Below are 19,538 nucleotides of genomic sequence, written 5' to 3'. Positions count from 1 at the left end.
AGACAGCCGTCCCACCGCCAACAGTTGAGTAAACCCAGGAGCCATGATGGAAAGGTAAACCAGCCAAAACCAGTTGGTAACTAGTGGCTACAGCTGGTAGTGAATCACAAATGAAAACGTATATTAGCGTCTTATATCAGAAACTGTGGCGGTCACTTGACTCATCTGCAGCATCTGACAGAGGTTTGAGGGAGGCTGTCATACCCCCTTTTCATATAATCAAATAACTGATTAAAAACAAACTTATCAGAAAATGAGCACTTGAACATACACAATGACAGGATAAATGTATTTGATGTGCACTTTGATTTTATAGTATGGACCATGTCCCATCCGTTAACATGGAGGGGGCGGGATTTAGGACCTATACTGCAGCCAGCTACTGGGGACAATTGAGATATTTTGGCTTTACTTTTGGGGAGCTGTCATGTCATCCATCTTTATATACAATCTATGGTTTAAACAGAGCACCAGCTTTCATTCACAGTGTGACCACCTGACTTTATAGCTGATACCTGAGTTATAAACACCAAAAATGACTGGACCGGTCCCCATCTCGAGCCTTTATTATATTTATTAAGTGTTTCTATACTGCTTATAAATGCTAAATAGTGGGGGGTTAAAGTAAAGTTTTACTGGTGTAAAATCAGTCTAACCCTCAGTACTTGTGTGGTTTCAGTACTGAAACCACACAACACAAACCAGGGTCCCATTCATTCTAATAGACATGGCGTGATGAACAGTATATTGGCTCTCTTTGCTCAAATTAAATTCTGGCGTTAATTATGGTCACTGGCAGTCACTGGAAATCGGTTCTGCTTGCAGAACATGACAAATTAAAACTTTTCAGTGGAGAAGCTGAAACTACCTACTGTAGTGCAGCTTTAAAGAAAATAATTAGCAGAGCCACATTTTGAAACAGCTCCGAGGTGTTCATGCTGAAATCTTGGCTTCCCAGTTTCTAGCTTTTGCAGAATCTATGACTGTTTTCCAAATTGTGACTTTGTTGCATTAGTTATTTTTTTTTCAGTGCTGGTTGGTTGTTAATAGCGACTGAATCTATGATCTGATAACATCTTAGCTTTGTGAGTTAAAACATCTGCTCCTATTAAAAATAAATAAACTGATTTTCAATAAGTGGGTTCAAAAAAGACCAAAATACCCACGAGACTGTAACCCAAACAGTCCACTGACCTATAAACTTTCAACTGAAAGCCCTTGAGGCAATTTCACATTTGAACAGAGTGGAAAAAAAGCTGTTTGAAGCTTTTCAAGGCCATGAATACCCAAATGCAGTGAATTCAGAGCTCAGAGCTGTATTAATTGTATGAAAAGAGCAAATGTAAAAGGAAGGCCAATATTTATGATGTAAATTCTGCAGATTACAAAGAACAGAGCCCGTTATGGCCTCAGTGATTCAGTCATCCAATAAATAAACAAATAAATAAAGATAATTAAAAAGATGGAGGTACTTACTGCCTAATGAGGGATTTGGATGGAGATGGGGAATTTGTTTTGGATATGAATAAGTACTGGAACACTTATAACCTTCAAAGCTAATAAGCAGATGTTAATAGCCTCACATTGGCTGAAGGTTACATGGGCCAACTGCTCTTCTGAAAGCAATAATCAGATTGATGATTCCCATACACATAATCCCATTAGTGGTACTTTTTACATTAACAATATATCAAATTACTAACGTGTACATGAAAGGATTTTGTAGTGACAAACAGAGAGAATGTTCACCCGTCAGCTCTACAGAGCGTTTCATTATCTCTTTGTTTTAATTTATGGCCCATGGCAGCCTTCTGTGAAAAAGCTCTGATAAGCCCACTGTATACTACCTACCCAGCACCAAACAGCATAGTGACAAAGTCAGTAACTAGCTGGTGAACATAGTAGAGCATTTAGCCGTTTATACAATCAAATATTTTAAGAGAGTTGGTGGAGATCAGATCAGAAGTAACAAGAGAATGAATATTGGACATTCACCAGCTGGCCAGAAACACGACTCCAACTGAATGCTAATATTGCTCCATGTCTGCTGAATGCGTAAACAAGCCGCTCTTAGCCAAAAAGTGGACAAATAATATATATTAGCTGGTTGAGAGACCTGCAAATTTTTGCCTTCAAAATCAATATGCTGGCTTTCAAAACTAATGTGCCAACTTCCAAAACCACTATGTTAAGCTATTCAATTGGAAATGTATTGGATTAGGAAGATAACATATTGTTTGTGGAAGTAAGCATACTAGATTTGGAGACACCCACAAGTAATATGCCAACTTTCAAAGTCAGCACACTAGATTTGCTGAAAAACCTGTGCTTCCAAAGTCAGTATGCTTACTTTCATAGACAAACTACCAAAACCAATAAGGAAACTCCACATATGCACACAGAAGTTAAATTTCCAGTATGTTACACGGCAAAAGCAAAAGTTTCCAAAACCAATATATGGATCTGTGTTGTGAATCAGGAATATATTGGATTTGAAAGTTGATACATTGATTTTGGGAGTCAACATTTCAAAAACAAATTTTGAAATTTCCAAATCAAACATTTAAGAGTTGTTGATCTAGAAGCAGAACTTCTGAATTCAGATTAGGAATGGTGGTGGTCAAATGGTGTAACTTCACCTCCAGGTGTATGTTATCTTCCAAATCCAGTATCTCCTTCCAAAATTACACACTGTGCTTGGAATAACTAAGACTGAAAATGACTGACTTCTAAAAGAATTATGTAGTATTTTCACATCTAGTTTTGGATCTTCCAAATTTCACTGCAAAAAAAATCTTCTGAAATCTATCTGACATTTCAAACAGTAATCCCATGAGCATGTCCTTATCTTGAATTAGGATATGTAGATTTTGGGTTAACACGGTAATTTAACGCAATTGGATTTTGGCACTTCACATCACAAATACAACATGTCTGAAAAAAGCAGCAGTGAACATCTTTTTGGGGTGGGGATTATCCTGGTAAGAGATGCTCAGCCCTGCAGGGTGGTGTCTCTTCATCACGAGTGCATAGCAGAGATCCCTGAGGGGGAGAGCGGTTGAAAATCACCAGCCTCTAGCAGCATAATGCTGTGAAAGAGCAAGCAAAGCAGAGCTTTCTACTCACCGTCCTCCAGCGTGATAATTAAGCCTACAGTGTCAACAGAGGGATAGCCAGAAAGCTTGTCTCTAATAGATACAGACAGAGCAGAGGACTTAAATTAAAACCTCGGCCCTCACTGTGTGCTCATTGGGTTACATGCATTATGCAGTGGCCTATTACAGCCCAGGCCCAGGTGGGACCGATCACTTCTCCTCTTTTAAATATTAGCATTTCATTTCCTTTACTGTTTCTCAGAGGAGCTGAAGCTTTTCCAAACCCATTTCTCTATCTGTCTAAAAGTGTTTCTCCATGTCTCTCAAACTCTCCACACAACCTATTTCCCTCTGTCAATCATTAAAGTTTGTCTAATCTGTCCCAAATTCTCTTTTCATCAGATTTTTAAAAAATCTTCTCCTCATTATTATTCTACCTTTCTGTGTTAGTTCTGCTAATTCTATTTTTCTTGGTCTTATTTCTACTGGGTGTGTGATTGTTTTACTGGCTAATTCCTGATTCTCTGTCTTTGTCAGTATCTGTTTGTCTTTCAATTAATTCCTAGTGTTAGATGTAATGGTGTGTTGGGCTAATGATATGCAGCTCCCTCTCTTTTGGATATCTAGTTAAAATAATAATCCATGACATTAGTATAAATGACACTTCTTCTCTCTCCCATCAGTTTTCTTTATTGTAGCTTCATGTATATCATGATGATTACATATAGCTTCATGTATATCATGATGACATCCTGTCTAGCTCTGTGGAAGTGGGGCATCTTTCTATTCTTGTATCAGGCTCATTTCCCTCTGACTGCCCAAGTAATACATCTCCACTAATTGCAAATTCAACCCTCCAAAGCAGAAAAAAGTTATAAGTTTAACCGAGCAAATTGTATTATTCTTTTGACAAATGACTTTACTGGGAAACACAAATCGACCTTGATTCTCTCTCTCATTGTGTATTTTAGTGTCTTGTTCTCTGCCCAGCTTCTTTTTTGTCTCTCATGCCCTTTTATCTTTTGTGCTTTTTTACAATTCTTTTTGTAGGTGATACTTGCCAGTTTCTCCAGTTAAGTAAACCAACACCAGCTATACGGTTTACTGTCATATTCATTTATATTAAGTTTGCTATATAAAAAATTGCATACTATGTAAATAACATTTAATATAATACAATATGTGTTTTACATCACGCACCTTGGAAAGTTTTACTGTCCTCCCAAGAAAACCATCAGGATCAGTCATTAACCCCCAAAACAATGTTTACTGTATTTACATTAGAAGCCCTCTAGTGGCCGTAGTAATTATGACGGGAGAAAAGGAGGACGTCAGATGATGTTATTATATCGCGACAAAGTCTGCGTAGGGAGGAATTCATGGTGGATGAAGTCAGCATTGTTTTTTAAAACCATGAGCATGATCATCCCCCAACCTTAACCATGTGGTTGTTGTTGTAACCATGACAATGAATGTCTCCTAACCTCGTAATTTCAACCCAAACCATGATCTTTCCCTAAACCTAACCAAGTGGATTGTGTGCCTAAACCTAACCACATCTTAAACATAGTGCATCATAAAATGTATTTCATTTTCAACAGGGTTTTGGAAGGCTCAGACAATCAATTAAACAAAAACTTTATTTGTTCCCAGTCAGGCAATTGGTTGCAGCAGTGAGATGCATACATAAAACACAGGGCCAATAAATACAACACTAAGACCAAAAAACATAAATACATGGTAAAAATACTCAGTCAGTTAAAAACATAAGAAACCAAAAAGTGAAACGGTTATGCCAATAGCTACCTTTTACTCCTAGTGTTTAGGAGGGAGATAGCAGAGGGTATAAAGGAGTATTTTCATCTGTTGGTTTTAACCAGTGGAAGTCTGAGGAGGGTACAAGATGGCAGAAACTGAAACTGTTGATGTGGACGATGGGACCAATCAGACAGGATGGATTCTGCTTTCTTATATAACTGTTTGTTGTAAAGAACCTGCAGAGTTTCCTGTGCAGTGCCAATTATTTTGCTGCAGACATTAACCACCTTATTGAGTACATTTTTATGTTTTACCTTGAGAGATTGATACCAGCAAATAAAGGAGAATGTGAGCACAGACTCAATAAAAGGTCGATAAAATATTGTCATCAGGGTCCTGTCAACCTGGAACTTTGAGAGTTTCCTGAAACAAAAGGGACACTGCTGGCTTTTCTTGTCAGTTTATTGTCTAGTGTCGTTCCCAAATACTTGCAGGTCTCCACTATTTCTATATGCTGGCCATCAATCACTGTACTGACAGGAAAGGGGTGAGAACGTCTAAAATCAATACACATAAACTTAGTCGTTGACACATCCAGTACTAAAAACGATTCATGACTCCAATTTGAAAAAAAGTCAACAACAGGACCATGGGAAATTTCCTTGTTGTTTAGCAGGCTCACTATGACTGTATCATCAGTAGACTTCCAGATGTGATGGTTTTCATACATGCTGGGACAGTCATTAGTGTGCAATATGTACAGTAGAGGAGAGAGGACGTATCCTTGGGGAGAGCCAATGGATGTTACAGACAGCTCGGAAAATTTTCCATTTATGTATGTATGTATGTGTCGTTCTGGAGTGCATGGAGTGACGATGTATTTTCTTGTTTAATTTTCATAGTTTTAAAATTCATATAAACTGTATTAATCAGTGTGCAAATAAGACACACATTTTTGTACAGCCATGGTTCCCAGATGATGTAGCCAATGAGAGTGATTCTCTGTCTTTTCTTTTATTTTCCCTCTTTTTGTGGTTTTAAGTGAAATGTCTAAACAAACTGTTGGATGAACTGCCATCAAATTTGGTGCAGACATTCATTTTGTAATAAATTTAGTGATACCTTAACTTTTCATTTAGTGCCTTCATCAGATCAAAATTTCAATCTGTTCAATGATAACCAAGTACCTGTAAAACTAATGACAAGCCCATCCTCAGCTGTACTTTGTGTTTAGCGCTAATTAGCAAATGTTGGCATGCTAACACACAAAACTAAGATGCTGACAATGATAAAGATTATACCAGTCACATTGTCATTGTGGGCATGGTAATATGCTAACGTTCATGTTTAGATATGTTAGGTACATTCATGTTCTGTTAGCATGGCTGTTGACTCTTAGTCTTGTTTAACCCATCTCTTGCGAGCCCTTGAATTTTATAGAAGTGTAATATTTAATCACAGGTGTACCCCTTTGATACATCTATAGTTCTGGTGGTCCATATTGGCGAGAAATTGGAGAAACATGAGAACTCTCATGTGTTGAACACTTGAAATGATTGTTGATTATTGGTTCAGTGTTTCCCCTAGAATTTTTTTCAGGCCTGGTGGTACACACCGAAAAAACCCTAAAGAGACAAGGCACTCACATCATGTGAAGAGTTTCCCAGGCAACGACACAGAGGTTGACTCACGTTTCAGAACAGTGCTGCACAGAGGCTCCCAAACGCAAATATTTATTGATTTCTGAATGAATGGATATTTGATGTTATTTTTGACATTAAAGAAAAGATTTTTTTGGCCCGGTGGGGCCTCTTGTTGTACAGTTATAGGGGAAACACTGTGGTTGTTGACTTTTCTGTTATCCTGACATAAAGTAACTGCATCTTGATTGTGGTTGGAACCTACCTGCAACATTTAACATTTTATCCATTCAGTTAATAATCTCATCCAGTGCAAGCTACTGTACAATGGCCCTGCTCAAGGAAAAATGGCTGATGGAGAACGCTCATGACGAGCACTTCAATGAGAGCATTTACAGATGAAGAGAGACAAACATTCACAGTTGCTCCATTTCACCTCTTTGTCAGCAGGGTTTGAGCCTGCAGGGAATCCTCATTAGATCAGACCATATTTCATGTCCAGTGCCTTAACCACTCAGCCATCACAGCTCTCCTCTTCTTCAGTTGCATCTTTGCCATTATTAATGCCATCTCCATCCTCTCTGCCTTTCACTATAGTCTCTTTTCAATCCACACCTCATTTTCCCATTCTTTTTCAGTTCCTCCATTTTCAATCCCTGCATCCAATCTTGTTCATTTGCGCCACATTTTTCCTTTTCCACCCTCCAATTTTGGCTTTTCTACTTCTTCATAATTCTCTTCTTCCTTCCCACTGTCTTGTCTCTTTCTCTCTATCGACCCTCCTGTCCCTCAGCATTGCCTCTCTCTCCATACATTTGATTTCTTCATGCTTGACAGAAAACAGACCAAGGCTTTGAAGATTTACCTCACGCTGGTTTGGTTTTCTTAGACCACACATCAAACAGCTTTAATCTATTTGTACTCAATTACTTTGAGTGTGTTTGATTTGTTTTCCTCAATCCAGTGCAGGGAGCTCCCACATGCCTTTGCTAAATCCCACCTGCTGTTCAACAACTCCGCCATCGAATGCAGTATTATTAAAAGATGTAGATATAATTTCTAGAGATCTTAGCTTGTGCTGCTCATCTGTAGGAGCAGCTGTTCATCCAATGCAATGTTTAAGACATGAATGTAAAAAAACAAAAACACCATTCAGAGAACAATATGAGTTGTGTCTTTACATATCTGATACAACTTTCATTGAGCTTTCCCTTATAGCTGTAGCTGTTACTGATACTGAATAAATCACATATTGTCCTGATTTTCACTGTTGCTCCTCATACAAGAAGCACTAGTACAAATAGATTTGTTCTAACATGTAACATACTAATGAAGAGAATTTGTCCCATTTACCAGTCTTCTCATATTTATAATTTTCTCTGCACAAACAAAATTCAAAAAGTAGTCCAGGCCTGTTATATGAATCATGTACAGATGTCTTTCTCCACAAATACTCCACACAAACATAATTAGAAATGAATATTCTGTTCCTAATATCAGTCTATCACTCCATCAGCTCCACACTTGACAGTGTAACATTGGGTGGTTCAGGACATCATGCTTGGGGAGGTTATAAAATTCAGTGAAAAACAAACAACATCCAAAACAAAAAAACAGGTGGAAAGGAGGTCATGTCACACAGGTTCAATAGGCTCCTGTGATCAGACATCTCCCACATAACAGGCAGAATATCGAGTTATAACACACCAGTCTGATGTGTGTAGAGGTGTGTGTGTGGTTTGTAGCAGCCTGGTGTCATCTGCACATGATATAACGGAGGTAAACACAGTGGACCATCATGCGTAATGACACTACGTTCAGGCGTGGCACTTGTCAAATCAGAAGCTGCTGATTTATCAACATATCTGTTCTGTTGCCTTCAGATGCTGCAGGGATTTCATGAGCTGGAGGAGAAGCTTCTCATGCAGAACTCAGCACAACCCATTTTCCACCAAAATATTAAAAACTGGCTTTGCGTTGCTTCATTTGAATGAACCTCCCTTCTGTGTGTTGCTCTCCTCCGCCCTGCGCTTGAACCGGTTGTTGCCCTGCACATGAAAACAGAGCCCAGTTATGTTTAATAGTACACTGCTATTGGTAGCTACATGAACATGTAGACAGGAGTTCAACTCATTTTCACGCGGCGCACATGCAGTTTACACAAATAACTGTGGAAGATTTACCATGAAAAATCTCCAAAACAGTATTGATGCCTGATTCTAGACAGGTAGACAAAAGCAGACTAGCTGGCGAACATCCATCTTTTGCTAGCAGATTTGATTTTTGAACAGCTAGCTTAAGAAGCTATTGTTAGCTCTATGGGTTGGTTGAAAGCATCTCTGGCTGATGTAATGTTTTGAAAAAGACATGGAAATGAAGATGTTCTTGTAGTTAAACCATAAGCATAATAAGAAAAGATGTATCTGACTTAATTCATTCTGTTGTAATTCTTTTTGGCTTCTTAGCTTTCATACTAGGATGAGCAAGCATTCTCAAACACCAAGTTTCACTTTTAATATTACAAAAGCTTTTAGAATGAGGACAAACAAATGTATTTTGCAAATGTTACACTGTCCTGGATAAGACGTTTCTGGAGTGTTACTTCCTCATAACTAACAAAGCCAGATGGCTGCTAAAGTTACCCTGAACTCTGATGTAGTAGCATCCAGGACCAGCTTCATCACAGTGCTGCACTACTTCACAGTGGATGTGCTTTTCTTTAAACATAACCTGTAACACTATAAGTTAATGTAGTAAAAAACAAAAAAAACTAGGTAGCTGCATGGACATGACAACAACATTGTTTAATCCATCCATCAACTTTTGCTCTTGTATTTTTGTTTTTGGAAAGGTTACAAAAAACTTCATGACCTTCCAAACTCTCTGTATATCACTGTCACTACAGACACATGCCTAGTTACAGTTTCTGACTGGGCAGTAGCTGTTCAGTGGTGCAGTTTAGTGAACTGTATTTTTTGGAAAAATTTTCAGTTCAGATGTTTTGTTGCATCCGACTTATTGGAACACCCTCATGAGTGAGCTAAACAGAAAAAAAAATAGGAGAGGCTTAGGATAAGAATATGAAAATGTTCTTGCATGAGGCCCAATCTTATAAAAAAAAAAATCTCTATACTATTAAGTATGTCATAGGAAAGTGCTTGCCTCTGTGCTGCCTGTAACTGAACCTGTTGTTGAGTGACGTAGAAGGGTGAAAATCATTCAGTCATTTTTAGATTCTAAATCCTTAGCCTCTTTTAAAATAATGTTGTGCTTTTCGTTAAGGATTATGCTGTCAATTGATTCCAGGCTGGTGAGTAATATTTTAATTTCATACTACCCCAGCAGTGGCATGCTACAATTAAACTGGGGCTGAGTGCTTTCTCCTCATTTATTATATACAAACAGCAGTAATGAATATGTGAATGCAGCGAATGTCATATAATATGTATGATGAATATGGTTGGCATGCGGGTATAGAGCATTAATGCTTTATGTGTTGCCAGGGGCGTTGTGAGGAACTGACAACATGTGGTTCTGGGGCCATATGAGTAACAGGAATAGCTGTTTTAATCTTCACAAACAGATTCACTTTACTTGTTATTGGCAGTAAATATAGAGGAACTTTATCTTTTATAACAGGACAAAGCAAAGCACAAGGACGCTGCATTGAATACAAAGGGACACAGCAAACAATACATTACTCTATTGATACATTCAATCCTGTTTAGAAAAATAAGGATGTTGCATACAGTGTATAACGGCACTGAATCTGTGTGGAGGTGAGGTGGGAAAAGAAAGTTGCAATTCTTATGTGGCTGAGAGTCCTGTCAATCAAGCAGAGGCACATCCAGAGAAATCATTAGCTACTGTGGCTCTAACCTTTTGAGGAAACACTGTATCAACTTTGTTTTTCTAGAGTGAAGTTTTTTGATTTGTTTGATTTGTGCATCCTGTGCACAGGAATTAACTAGCAGGATCTCAATTCCCTTTAGATTTGCATTGAGATTCTGAATAAATAAATGCATTTTTACAAAGAAAAATCTCACCCACATTCATGTTTTCTTCTTTCTTTTTTTGTTTGTCTGGTTTGTTTGTTGGCTTTTCGTCTGTGTGTGAAGCAGGCTCTTCAACAGGACCGTAGAAAAATCTAAATAGGCCCATAACCATCACTTTAATTTATATCAGTATTGCATTGCATACCTGTTTTTCCAAGACTATTTAAGATACCACTATTTAAGTTGAATACCACTCTTATTATTATTATTCTTTGCACTCCAGTCCTTATACACACTATGCAACTGTTTTAATCATTTTTAATCATTCAACTATGCCCACTTTTTACTTACTGCCCTTTACTTATTTTTTTTTTTTTACTTATGTGCCTTTTTTGGTCACTTATAAAGTTGAGTTGGCTCTGAGTCTAAGAATTTCATTATTGGTAATGATGTTATCAAATATATGACAATAAAACTTGAAACATATTGGTTTAGATGTTCATTTATGATACATGAACAAACAAAAAAAACATGACCACCAAGGGAGATGTCACTCAGCAATTCTTTTGTCCTGCCTACAGCATACATTGCCTCTTGCTTTAGTTGATTTTATACTAAGCATAACATAACATTAATATCAGGGGAACAAGTGAAGCAGAACTGTTCTCTTGTACCATAATTAGGCCGAGAAAATCAGCTCACTAAAGTCTCCATGAAAGACATTTAAAAAAGAGGTTGCAGCAGACCTAGTCATACATCACAGCACATGCCACTGTTTCCATTCTCTTCCATTCTGCATTTAATCAGTAGACAAAGCTGGTATAGTTCTGTAACTTGGCAATGGTGTTGCTGCGGCTGGGGGCAATGCAATTAGCCATGTTAAAAAAAAAAAAAAAAAGGGGGCTCATTAAAACACTTTGGATAAAAGTGTCCAGAAGTAGCATATGTTACACTTATGAATAAATAATAATATGGATTATAATAATAATAGCAACTTTTACTGAATTTTCTAAAGTTATAAAAAAGTATGAAGTTTAATGTATTTTCAGTGCATGGTTGCTATGCTCTAGTGTTTTCTTAATACTTCACTATAAAGCTAAAACTAACAAAAATCAATATGACCCCACTGTAAACAAGACTAAGGCCCTGTTTACACCTGGCGTTAACATGCGCCCCCACATGCGTCTTGAGTGACCACTTGTGATCGGATCTCACTTCCCTGCTCCATATGCAAATAAACATGTACATCATTTCTGTTTGCAAAGACCAAATTCATTGTTGTTTTCAACCGGTGTAAGGACTGGGGCTCCGTCCAAAGCTGTGTTCAACTTGTTTGATAACAGGATAAACCAATATACAATGCATTCTGTGCACCCTCACGAAAATCAGATGCCTGTCCCATTGTGGACTGTGTGTTTAACAGCTGACCTATTGGATGTGTAGGGGAACACAGAACGTTAATGAACATCAGATCCTGACCGATGCTGTTGGCATGTCGGAGATTTAAATAATCAATGAAGTTACGCTGCTGTGCCTCGTGCGTAAATGCACACAGCGTCTCTGAATGGAGAGACGCCGCTGCGAGGAGATCACTACACAAACAAGTTGATCACAGCTTTGGATGGAAGGTACACAGACCCCCTGTCCTCCCACCGGTTAAAAACAACAATGAATGTGTTTGTGACGTACGTGTTTATTTGCATATTGAGCACGGAAGTGAGATCCAATCACAAGTGGTCACTCAAGACGCATGTGAAGATGCATGTTAATACCAGGTGTAAACAGATGTAGTGAGAGCTGTCCACTTATGATCGGAATACCTGAGATGCATGTTAATGCCAGGTGTAAACAGGGCTTAAGAGTCTACAGCTGCTCTGTAAGCTGTGCTAGAGGCTGGGTTAGGCTAAACTAGCATTACGCTTAACACTAACGTGAGCATAACAACGTACAACAAAGAAGTTTAGGATATTAGCATGCTAACATTTGTGACTTAACATTAAACACAATTACAGGTGATAAGATTGATTGGTTTTTCAGTTACTTAGTTATTAACCAAAGTAAATTGAAATTTTGACCTGATAGCATCAGACAAAAATTCAGGGGAACACCAAATTTACCAAATTACAATTCATCCTGTGAGAAATGCCCTTAATAAATTTCATGGCAGTCTGTTCAATTTTACACTGAACTAAAAAAGTTGTTACTGTGTGTTCAGACAGAAGGTGAAGTGTATTTTAGACGTAGTATGATTACATACAAAGTTGATGCAAAGATGCAATTAGATGTGAATTTGCCTGGGTTGGCGCAAATTTATGCAAACTTGAAATGTTTCAACTTGAGCAAAAAATTTGTTTCTATAGCTTACTTAATGTACTGAGATGAGAGGAAAAAGGAGACAGCAGGGAGATAACAATTAACTGGAGTCTCTGGTGAGTTCTGAGTCAGAAGCTGAGCTGAACACAAACACACAGACATGGTCGGTGCATCTGTTGCTAGTTGGTGTTTTGGCTGTTTGGGGTGAATAAACACACATGGTCCAGTGGCCAAAGACACGTAAATGGTGGTGAAGACCCACTGGAAGTAAACAAATCGCATAACCTCACCTCTGCCGCTCCTCACTTATCACTATGGATGTGTCAACACAGGCTGACAAGGACGCAGAGATATTTAGGTCACAATCTCACTCAGGCACAGCATGTGTTTCCTGGTAATATTTGAGTTTTAGCAGATTCCAAACAGGTTATATGTTTGGAATCAGTCACATTTGACTCTGACACCATGGATCACTAGGAGATCTTTGCTGTTTTATTGTACTTTCATCATGTGATTTGTCTTTGTCCCTGTAGTCCGGGAGGGAGGGGTCATATAGTGGTGGAATTTATGAAACTGCAATTATTATTCTCTCCTCCACCGACATCTTCCTGGCACTTCCTGGTCCAGCACCAAATCCCTTCGTCAGTTTCACTGCATCACTTCTGGGGGAATTTTGGCCCCATTTGCATAAAGTTTAAATTTTCCTTTTTTTAACACCACTGATCAGTCCAATGGATGTATTAAAGACCCCATGAAATGGAGGTCTTTAGCTTTAAAACAGCAGCAGTTCTCCTTGGTACACCTGCATGCAGTTTTACATGGCAGATAGGTTGTTCCAAGCATCTTGGAGAACTTGCTGTAGTCCTTCTGTGGGCAAGTAAAGTTTATTTATATAGCACTTATTTATATAGCATTATTCCACTTAAGATGTTCCATTCCTCCTATGCTCTGCCTATCAGCAATGCCCAAGCTATGCTTACGTACCTTAAAGAAAATGATGTGGACACAGTCTTCCCAAAGCTGACAAAACTCCTCAAAATATATGCTACATTGTCAGTGAGAACTGCATCAGTGGAGTAGTCATTCTCCAAATTAAAGCTGATCAAGAGCCAGCTTAGAAAGAGACGCTCTCAGATTTTCTGCTGTTGTCCATTGAGAGAGACGTCCCAGTTGACTATAACGATTTACAAACTTATGGCCAAAAGAGTTTTTCCTTTTATTTCAGCAATCTTGCTTCTCATTTTCCTGACAAGACTGCTTAAAACAGCTAATTCTCAAAATGTTCCAAGGTGTTGCTACAGATGTGTTGTGATAAATAAACATTAAAGTATTACTCATTCCCTGTAAATTCTATTACAGGGATGTTTGCAGAATAAATGTTTAAAAAGTAAATCCTTTTTAAAATAGAGGTGTTGTTTTCCTTATATTCTGAATCACCCTATAAAACTGTAATCTAAGTTTGGGATGTATTCTTTTTATCAAACATGCATCACTGTTCTCTGCTGCTGGGAGCTCATTTCAGGTGGCCTTGGTATTTTTTCACCCCTGCACCTCCATCTTTATAACAATATAGTTATCAATCTGTTGCAATGGTATCAGAGTAGTATTAAAATTACAGCCATCATATCATAAACGCCCATTCTTCTCTGTCTCTTCCTCTGCAGATGGGAGGCACCATGTACAACACGGGGAAGCATGTGTCCCTGCGGCCCGACAAAGCCCACCTGGTAAACATCTCAGGGGGCCCGCTGGGTTACAGCTACAGGCTGGAGGAAGTCCGCCTCCACTTTGGGAGCGAAGACTCCCAGGGTTCAGAGCACCTCCTCAACGGACAGGGCTTTCCTGGAGAGGTGAGATGCAAGACAGAGATGACACATAAAAAACACACTCATGCATGAATACATCCACATTAGTAACAGAGCAACGGATACTAACAGGCTGATAAGATAGTTGCAGATAGCAATTTTGGTATCTTATTATGATTAATGACTCAGTTACAATATACAGAGATACACACATGCACACATAGAGTACATTATTGTGAAGCAGTCATCTCTCATTGAGAGGTAAACTTTTCATGTGAACAATCTTGTTCTCAAAGTTAACTTCAAAGCTTGTTATCCACCTTGAAACGAATTCAAACTAAGTTGTCAAAATTGGAACAGCAAATGTGTTCTTGTCTCTGTGGAGTTTGGGGCTCTTTGGATAGTCTGAGCTTTTCTGTTGATACTGTAACTAGACAGTGATCTCAACATTTGAAATGCTTCTCTCTCTTGTTATGCAGATTGGGTTTGTGGTTCGACATCTGTATGATGCAGAACTCTTCTGGTGGCAGAAGTAATGTCATTTGTTGAGTCAAAGTTCATTGGGCATAGCCAAAGAACCAAAACTTTTTCAGCCACTGTGAATAAAAGGATGAGGCTAAGTTTATGAAGCCAACTGGCAAACAGAATCCATCTGGACTAAATACTCTGGGTTGATTTTAGATTCTTTCAATAAGAAAGTCTGAGGCCGTTTTACTCTCTCAGAAAACGGTGGATTGCTCACCAATTTTGTGAGTGAGTTGCTACCCCAAGTGAAAAAGTGTCTTGGGCTCTTGGGTATGATGACAGTTCTTTTGATGCAGCAATATTGAGGGCATTGTACTAGAATTCAATGGTGAAGAGTGACCTGAGCCTGAGGGTGAAGCCCTTGGTTTACCAGACGTACTACATTCCAACTCTCACCTATGAGCTTTGGGTAGTGATAGAAAGAATGAGATCATGGACAAGAGCAGTTTCCTTTGCAGGGTGGCTGGGCTCACCATGAGAAATAAGAGACATCAGAGTGTAACCAGTTAAGGTGGTTCAGACATCAGAAATAGATGCCTCCTTGAAGTATACCTTTTTAAAGTTTTTCTGGGTACATCCAACTGGGAGGAGAACCAGGGGTAGACCCAGAACACTCTTGAGGGATTATATATCCCATCTGGTCTGGGAAGGTGTTGGGATCCACCAGAAAGAGTTGCTGGGTTGTGGCTAGATAGAAGGATGTCAACCTTGCTTCCACCACCCACAAGATAAGCAGCAGAGGACAGATGGACTTTTAGAAAAGACGGTAGCACAATTTGCAGCAGTCACAGGTAGCACTTATGAGAGCCGTGAGAGTGAACCAAAACAGTAAAGTTGGTCCAGCGGTTGGTGCTACAATCATGATACTTTTGTCTTTGCTCCTGACAGAGTCATAATTAGGCTACCTCAGCCATTAGGGGTCCTTGTCAGGTAAATGTAGAAATAATGTCATCTTATAGGCATTTGAACAAACAACCAGTGCTACTGTTTTTCTGGTGAGGACAGTCAAGAACAAATTAAAATAGGCCAGGTTGTTTGAAAGATGACTATATTTAGAAATAAGCTTCACAAGTATTTTTCAAAAAAAGTACCTTTAGTTACTTAGTTTATCAATAAGATGGACAGCATAGAGAATTTGTGTATTGTATACCCAAGTCTTAAGGCCTAGTCACGTGCTAGCATCTTCAATAACTTTTCATTGAATAAAATGAAACCTGAGAACAAAATGCTAGAGGGAGTGAACATCCCAGTACAGCCAAAAACAGAAAGAATTGTGATTGTGATTGACTAGCACTAGCATGTCCTGGCTAGCTAGTGTGTTAGCAGTTAGCTCACCAGCTACATTAGTTAGTGAGTAGGAATTACATCGACAAGCTTCTACAAGCACATATTTTGTGAAAACATGCAGATTAATTTTGCTGTGTGGATTTCTGGTGTGATAAGGCCTTAGATAGTAATTTCATTAAATATATATATATATATATATATATATATATATATATATATATATATATATTGTTTTATTTCATTTTTGCAACAAAATGAAAACATAACATAACATTGTTACAGTAATCACAACCATAAAGAGTTGTGCTGAAGTCACTCTTGTTCATCTTTCTTGTCATGCTTTGTGTCATGTGTCTCTCTTTCAGGTCCAGCTGATCCATTATAACCAGGACCTGTATGCCAACTACACTGAAGCAGCTAAGAGTCCTCATGGCATCGCTGTGGTCTCCATTTTCATAAAGGTCAGCATGTCCAGCATAAAATCAGATGTGTATTATGGATTGTCATTATACTAATGCAAGGATGGCAATACAGGAAAAAAATGAATTCACTGTTTTAGTCCTTAGGTCACTTGCTACTTGTGTTTTACTGCATTGTGTGAGTTTGTATGTGTGTGTGTGTTTGTGTTTGTGTGTGTGTGTTGTACTGTGGTTTTTGATGAATATTTGATCCCCCTCTCTCTCTCAGCTCTCTGAAAACTCCAACGCCTTCCTCAACCGCATGCTCAATAGAGACACCATCACCAGAATCAACTACAAACGTAAGGCACACACACACACACACACACACACTTTCTCTCTCACACACACTGCCTCCCCCTTTGTTTTGTTCCTAGACAAGTAATAATTCTGCTTTGAACATCTACAGCTCTGTATCTGGTTCTTGGAGTTAAATGAGATCTTCAAATCTGTTGTATATAACCTATTTCATTGTTAAAGATGATAGTATGCCCCATAATATGAGATGATTATATGCAATCTGTGGTTTTGGTTCTCTTTGTCCAACACACAAACACTGTCACACTCTACTACAGAAAATGATACACTACTGTCCATCATCTCATCTAACTGTCGGCAAGAAAGGCAAATAATCGTGTTTCCTGAAAACTGAACTATTCCTTTAAATTGTACCTTGCAAAGACATCTCAAGAGCACACACACACTTATTATGCATCCAAAAACAGTTGATGTGTGTCCTGACTTACTGTACTTACTGTACATCGCCACCACCCACCAAAACCACACATACACACGCATGTGTCTCCTTATTTCTCTCTTTCAATTCATTCCTGATAATGGAAGATTTCACAGACTCATATTCACACACTCACAGCACACACACACACACACACACACACATGTTGTCCTAGGTCACTTTTGGGGACATTACATAGACTTACATTCATTTCCTGGATACTTACCCTAACCTTAAGCATTTAGTATGAAATTAGTCCCTGAAAGTGGCCTATGACAAACACACACACACATACAAATCGGTGCTACATTACCAAAATCTGTTTTCCAACCTCTGCTGTGAAGAAGTCAGTCGTCCCTCTGAGAATTCCTTCCTGTTAATGGGGCTAAACATAGCAGAGCTACATAACCACACGCTCCCAAACTTGTTTTTGTCACGTAGGAGGACATTGCATTGACTTGTAATAATGCTCTGGAGATGTATACTAACCTAAACCAAGAGTCAATCTTAACCCTTAAACTTTACCCTGTGGGAACCTGTAGTTTATCCAAAAATGGGAGGTGAGTGTGTGAACAGATTTTTGTCCCTGATTAACACAAGAACACACACACATACACACTCTGCTCCCACACATTTATGTTTTTTTTTCTCAGCCAATTCATTCCTGATAATTGGTGCAAACATCATAGACTTATACCCTTATGCAGTATTCTACATCAAACACACACAAACTCTCTCTCACACACACACAGTCCATTGACAGTGTGTTCCTGTTAATGGGTCTGAACATAACAGACATTGACACAACACACTGTATAACCTTGACACTCCGTCTCTCTCTCTGTCTCTCTAGATGATGCGTTCCTATTGATGGGCCTAAACATAGCCGACCTTTACCCTGACACCACGCGCTACATCACCTACGAGGGCTCCATCACCATCCCTCCCTGCTACGAGACGTCCACGTGGATACTCATCAACAAGCCGGTCTACGTGACACAGATGCAGGTACATGGGTGTGGGATTAGTACGAGTAATGTGGGAAACAACACATATTCTGTTGACGGGGGGGCAGAAATGTAATTTCTAATTGCCTTGCCGTCACAGGGCACAAACAGCTTTGAATTTCAAATTACGACTTCAGAACCCGTAACTGAATCCATCTGCTATTTCCTAAGTGGTTTAGATAAAAGAGGTGGTGTTGTAATAGTAATATAATGAAATGCAGCACATATACACAGGGCACACAAAACCCACCATATGTTAAACTGCACTGCCTCAGTAGGAAAAAAAAACCTCACTCTTATATCTTCTTGAAACAGTATGAATGGAGGATATTTTAAAAAGTGTGATCATGGCTTTCATCTGCATGCAGTCACAGTGACACAGCTATCAATCTAAACATCATGTTGCAGCTGGGTCCCGACCGCTGAAGAGCAGCTGGATGAAACCGATTCAAACCCCGCTCTTCAAATCAGGAAGCTTGCTGTCAAAGTGCAGCACATTACAATCCAGTAGCAGCACTCACCTGCATGCATCAATGTAATCAACTCCCACACGCCATCTGCCATTTACTTTACACTTTATTTACTCCTGCTCTCACTCACCCGTCCTTTGTTCCAACTCATCTGTCATCCTGCTCTAATCTCTCTGACTTCCTCATTCTCTTTCCTTTATGTTTCTCTTTTATCTTTGTTTGTTTCCATACAGTTTTTGCTCCTTCCTCTCATTCCTTGGCCTTCCATCTTTAGTCTTTTCCCTGTCCATCTCTTCTCCCTGCTCTCTTTGTTAACCCTTAGATGCACAGGTCATTTGAACCAACACTCCTCTATAAGTGGGTTGAAAATTATCTGTATCACAATGAATAGTTTTTGAAGATTTGTAATCTTTATTTAATATCACTGACAACATTTAAAAGAAAAGACA

General features: G+C 38.8%; 1 protein-coding gene across 2 annotated transcripts in view; it reads left to right on the top strand.

Moving 5' to 3' along the window:
• The window catches only part of LOC137168131 (carbonic anhydrase-related protein 10-like), a 95,837-nt gene that overhangs the window by 65,703 nt on the left and 10,596 nt on the right, over window positions 1-19,538 (top strand). For both annotated transcript variants that reach the window (XM_067570622.1, XM_067570621.1), the window contains exons 4-7: window positions 14,466-14,651; window positions 16,784-16,879; window positions 17,106-17,178; window positions 18,466-18,620. In XM_067570622.1, the coding sequence (XP_067426723.1) occupies window positions 14,466-14,651; window positions 16,784-16,879; window positions 17,106-17,178; window positions 18,466-18,620 (510 nt within the window). The remainder of the gene's footprint in view (window positions 1-14,465; window positions 14,652-16,783; window positions 16,880-17,105; window positions 17,179-18,465; window positions 18,621-19,538) is intronic.

This window comes from Thunnus thynnus, chromosome 17, assembly GCF_963924715.1.
Source record: "Thunnus thynnus chromosome 17, fThuThy2.1, whole genome shotgun sequence".
NCBI classification, from domain to species: domain Eukaryota; kingdom Metazoa; phylum Chordata; class Actinopteri; order Scombriformes; family Scombridae; genus Thunnus; species Thunnus thynnus.
This window is presented reverse-complemented; position numbering and strand designations above follow the sequence as displayed.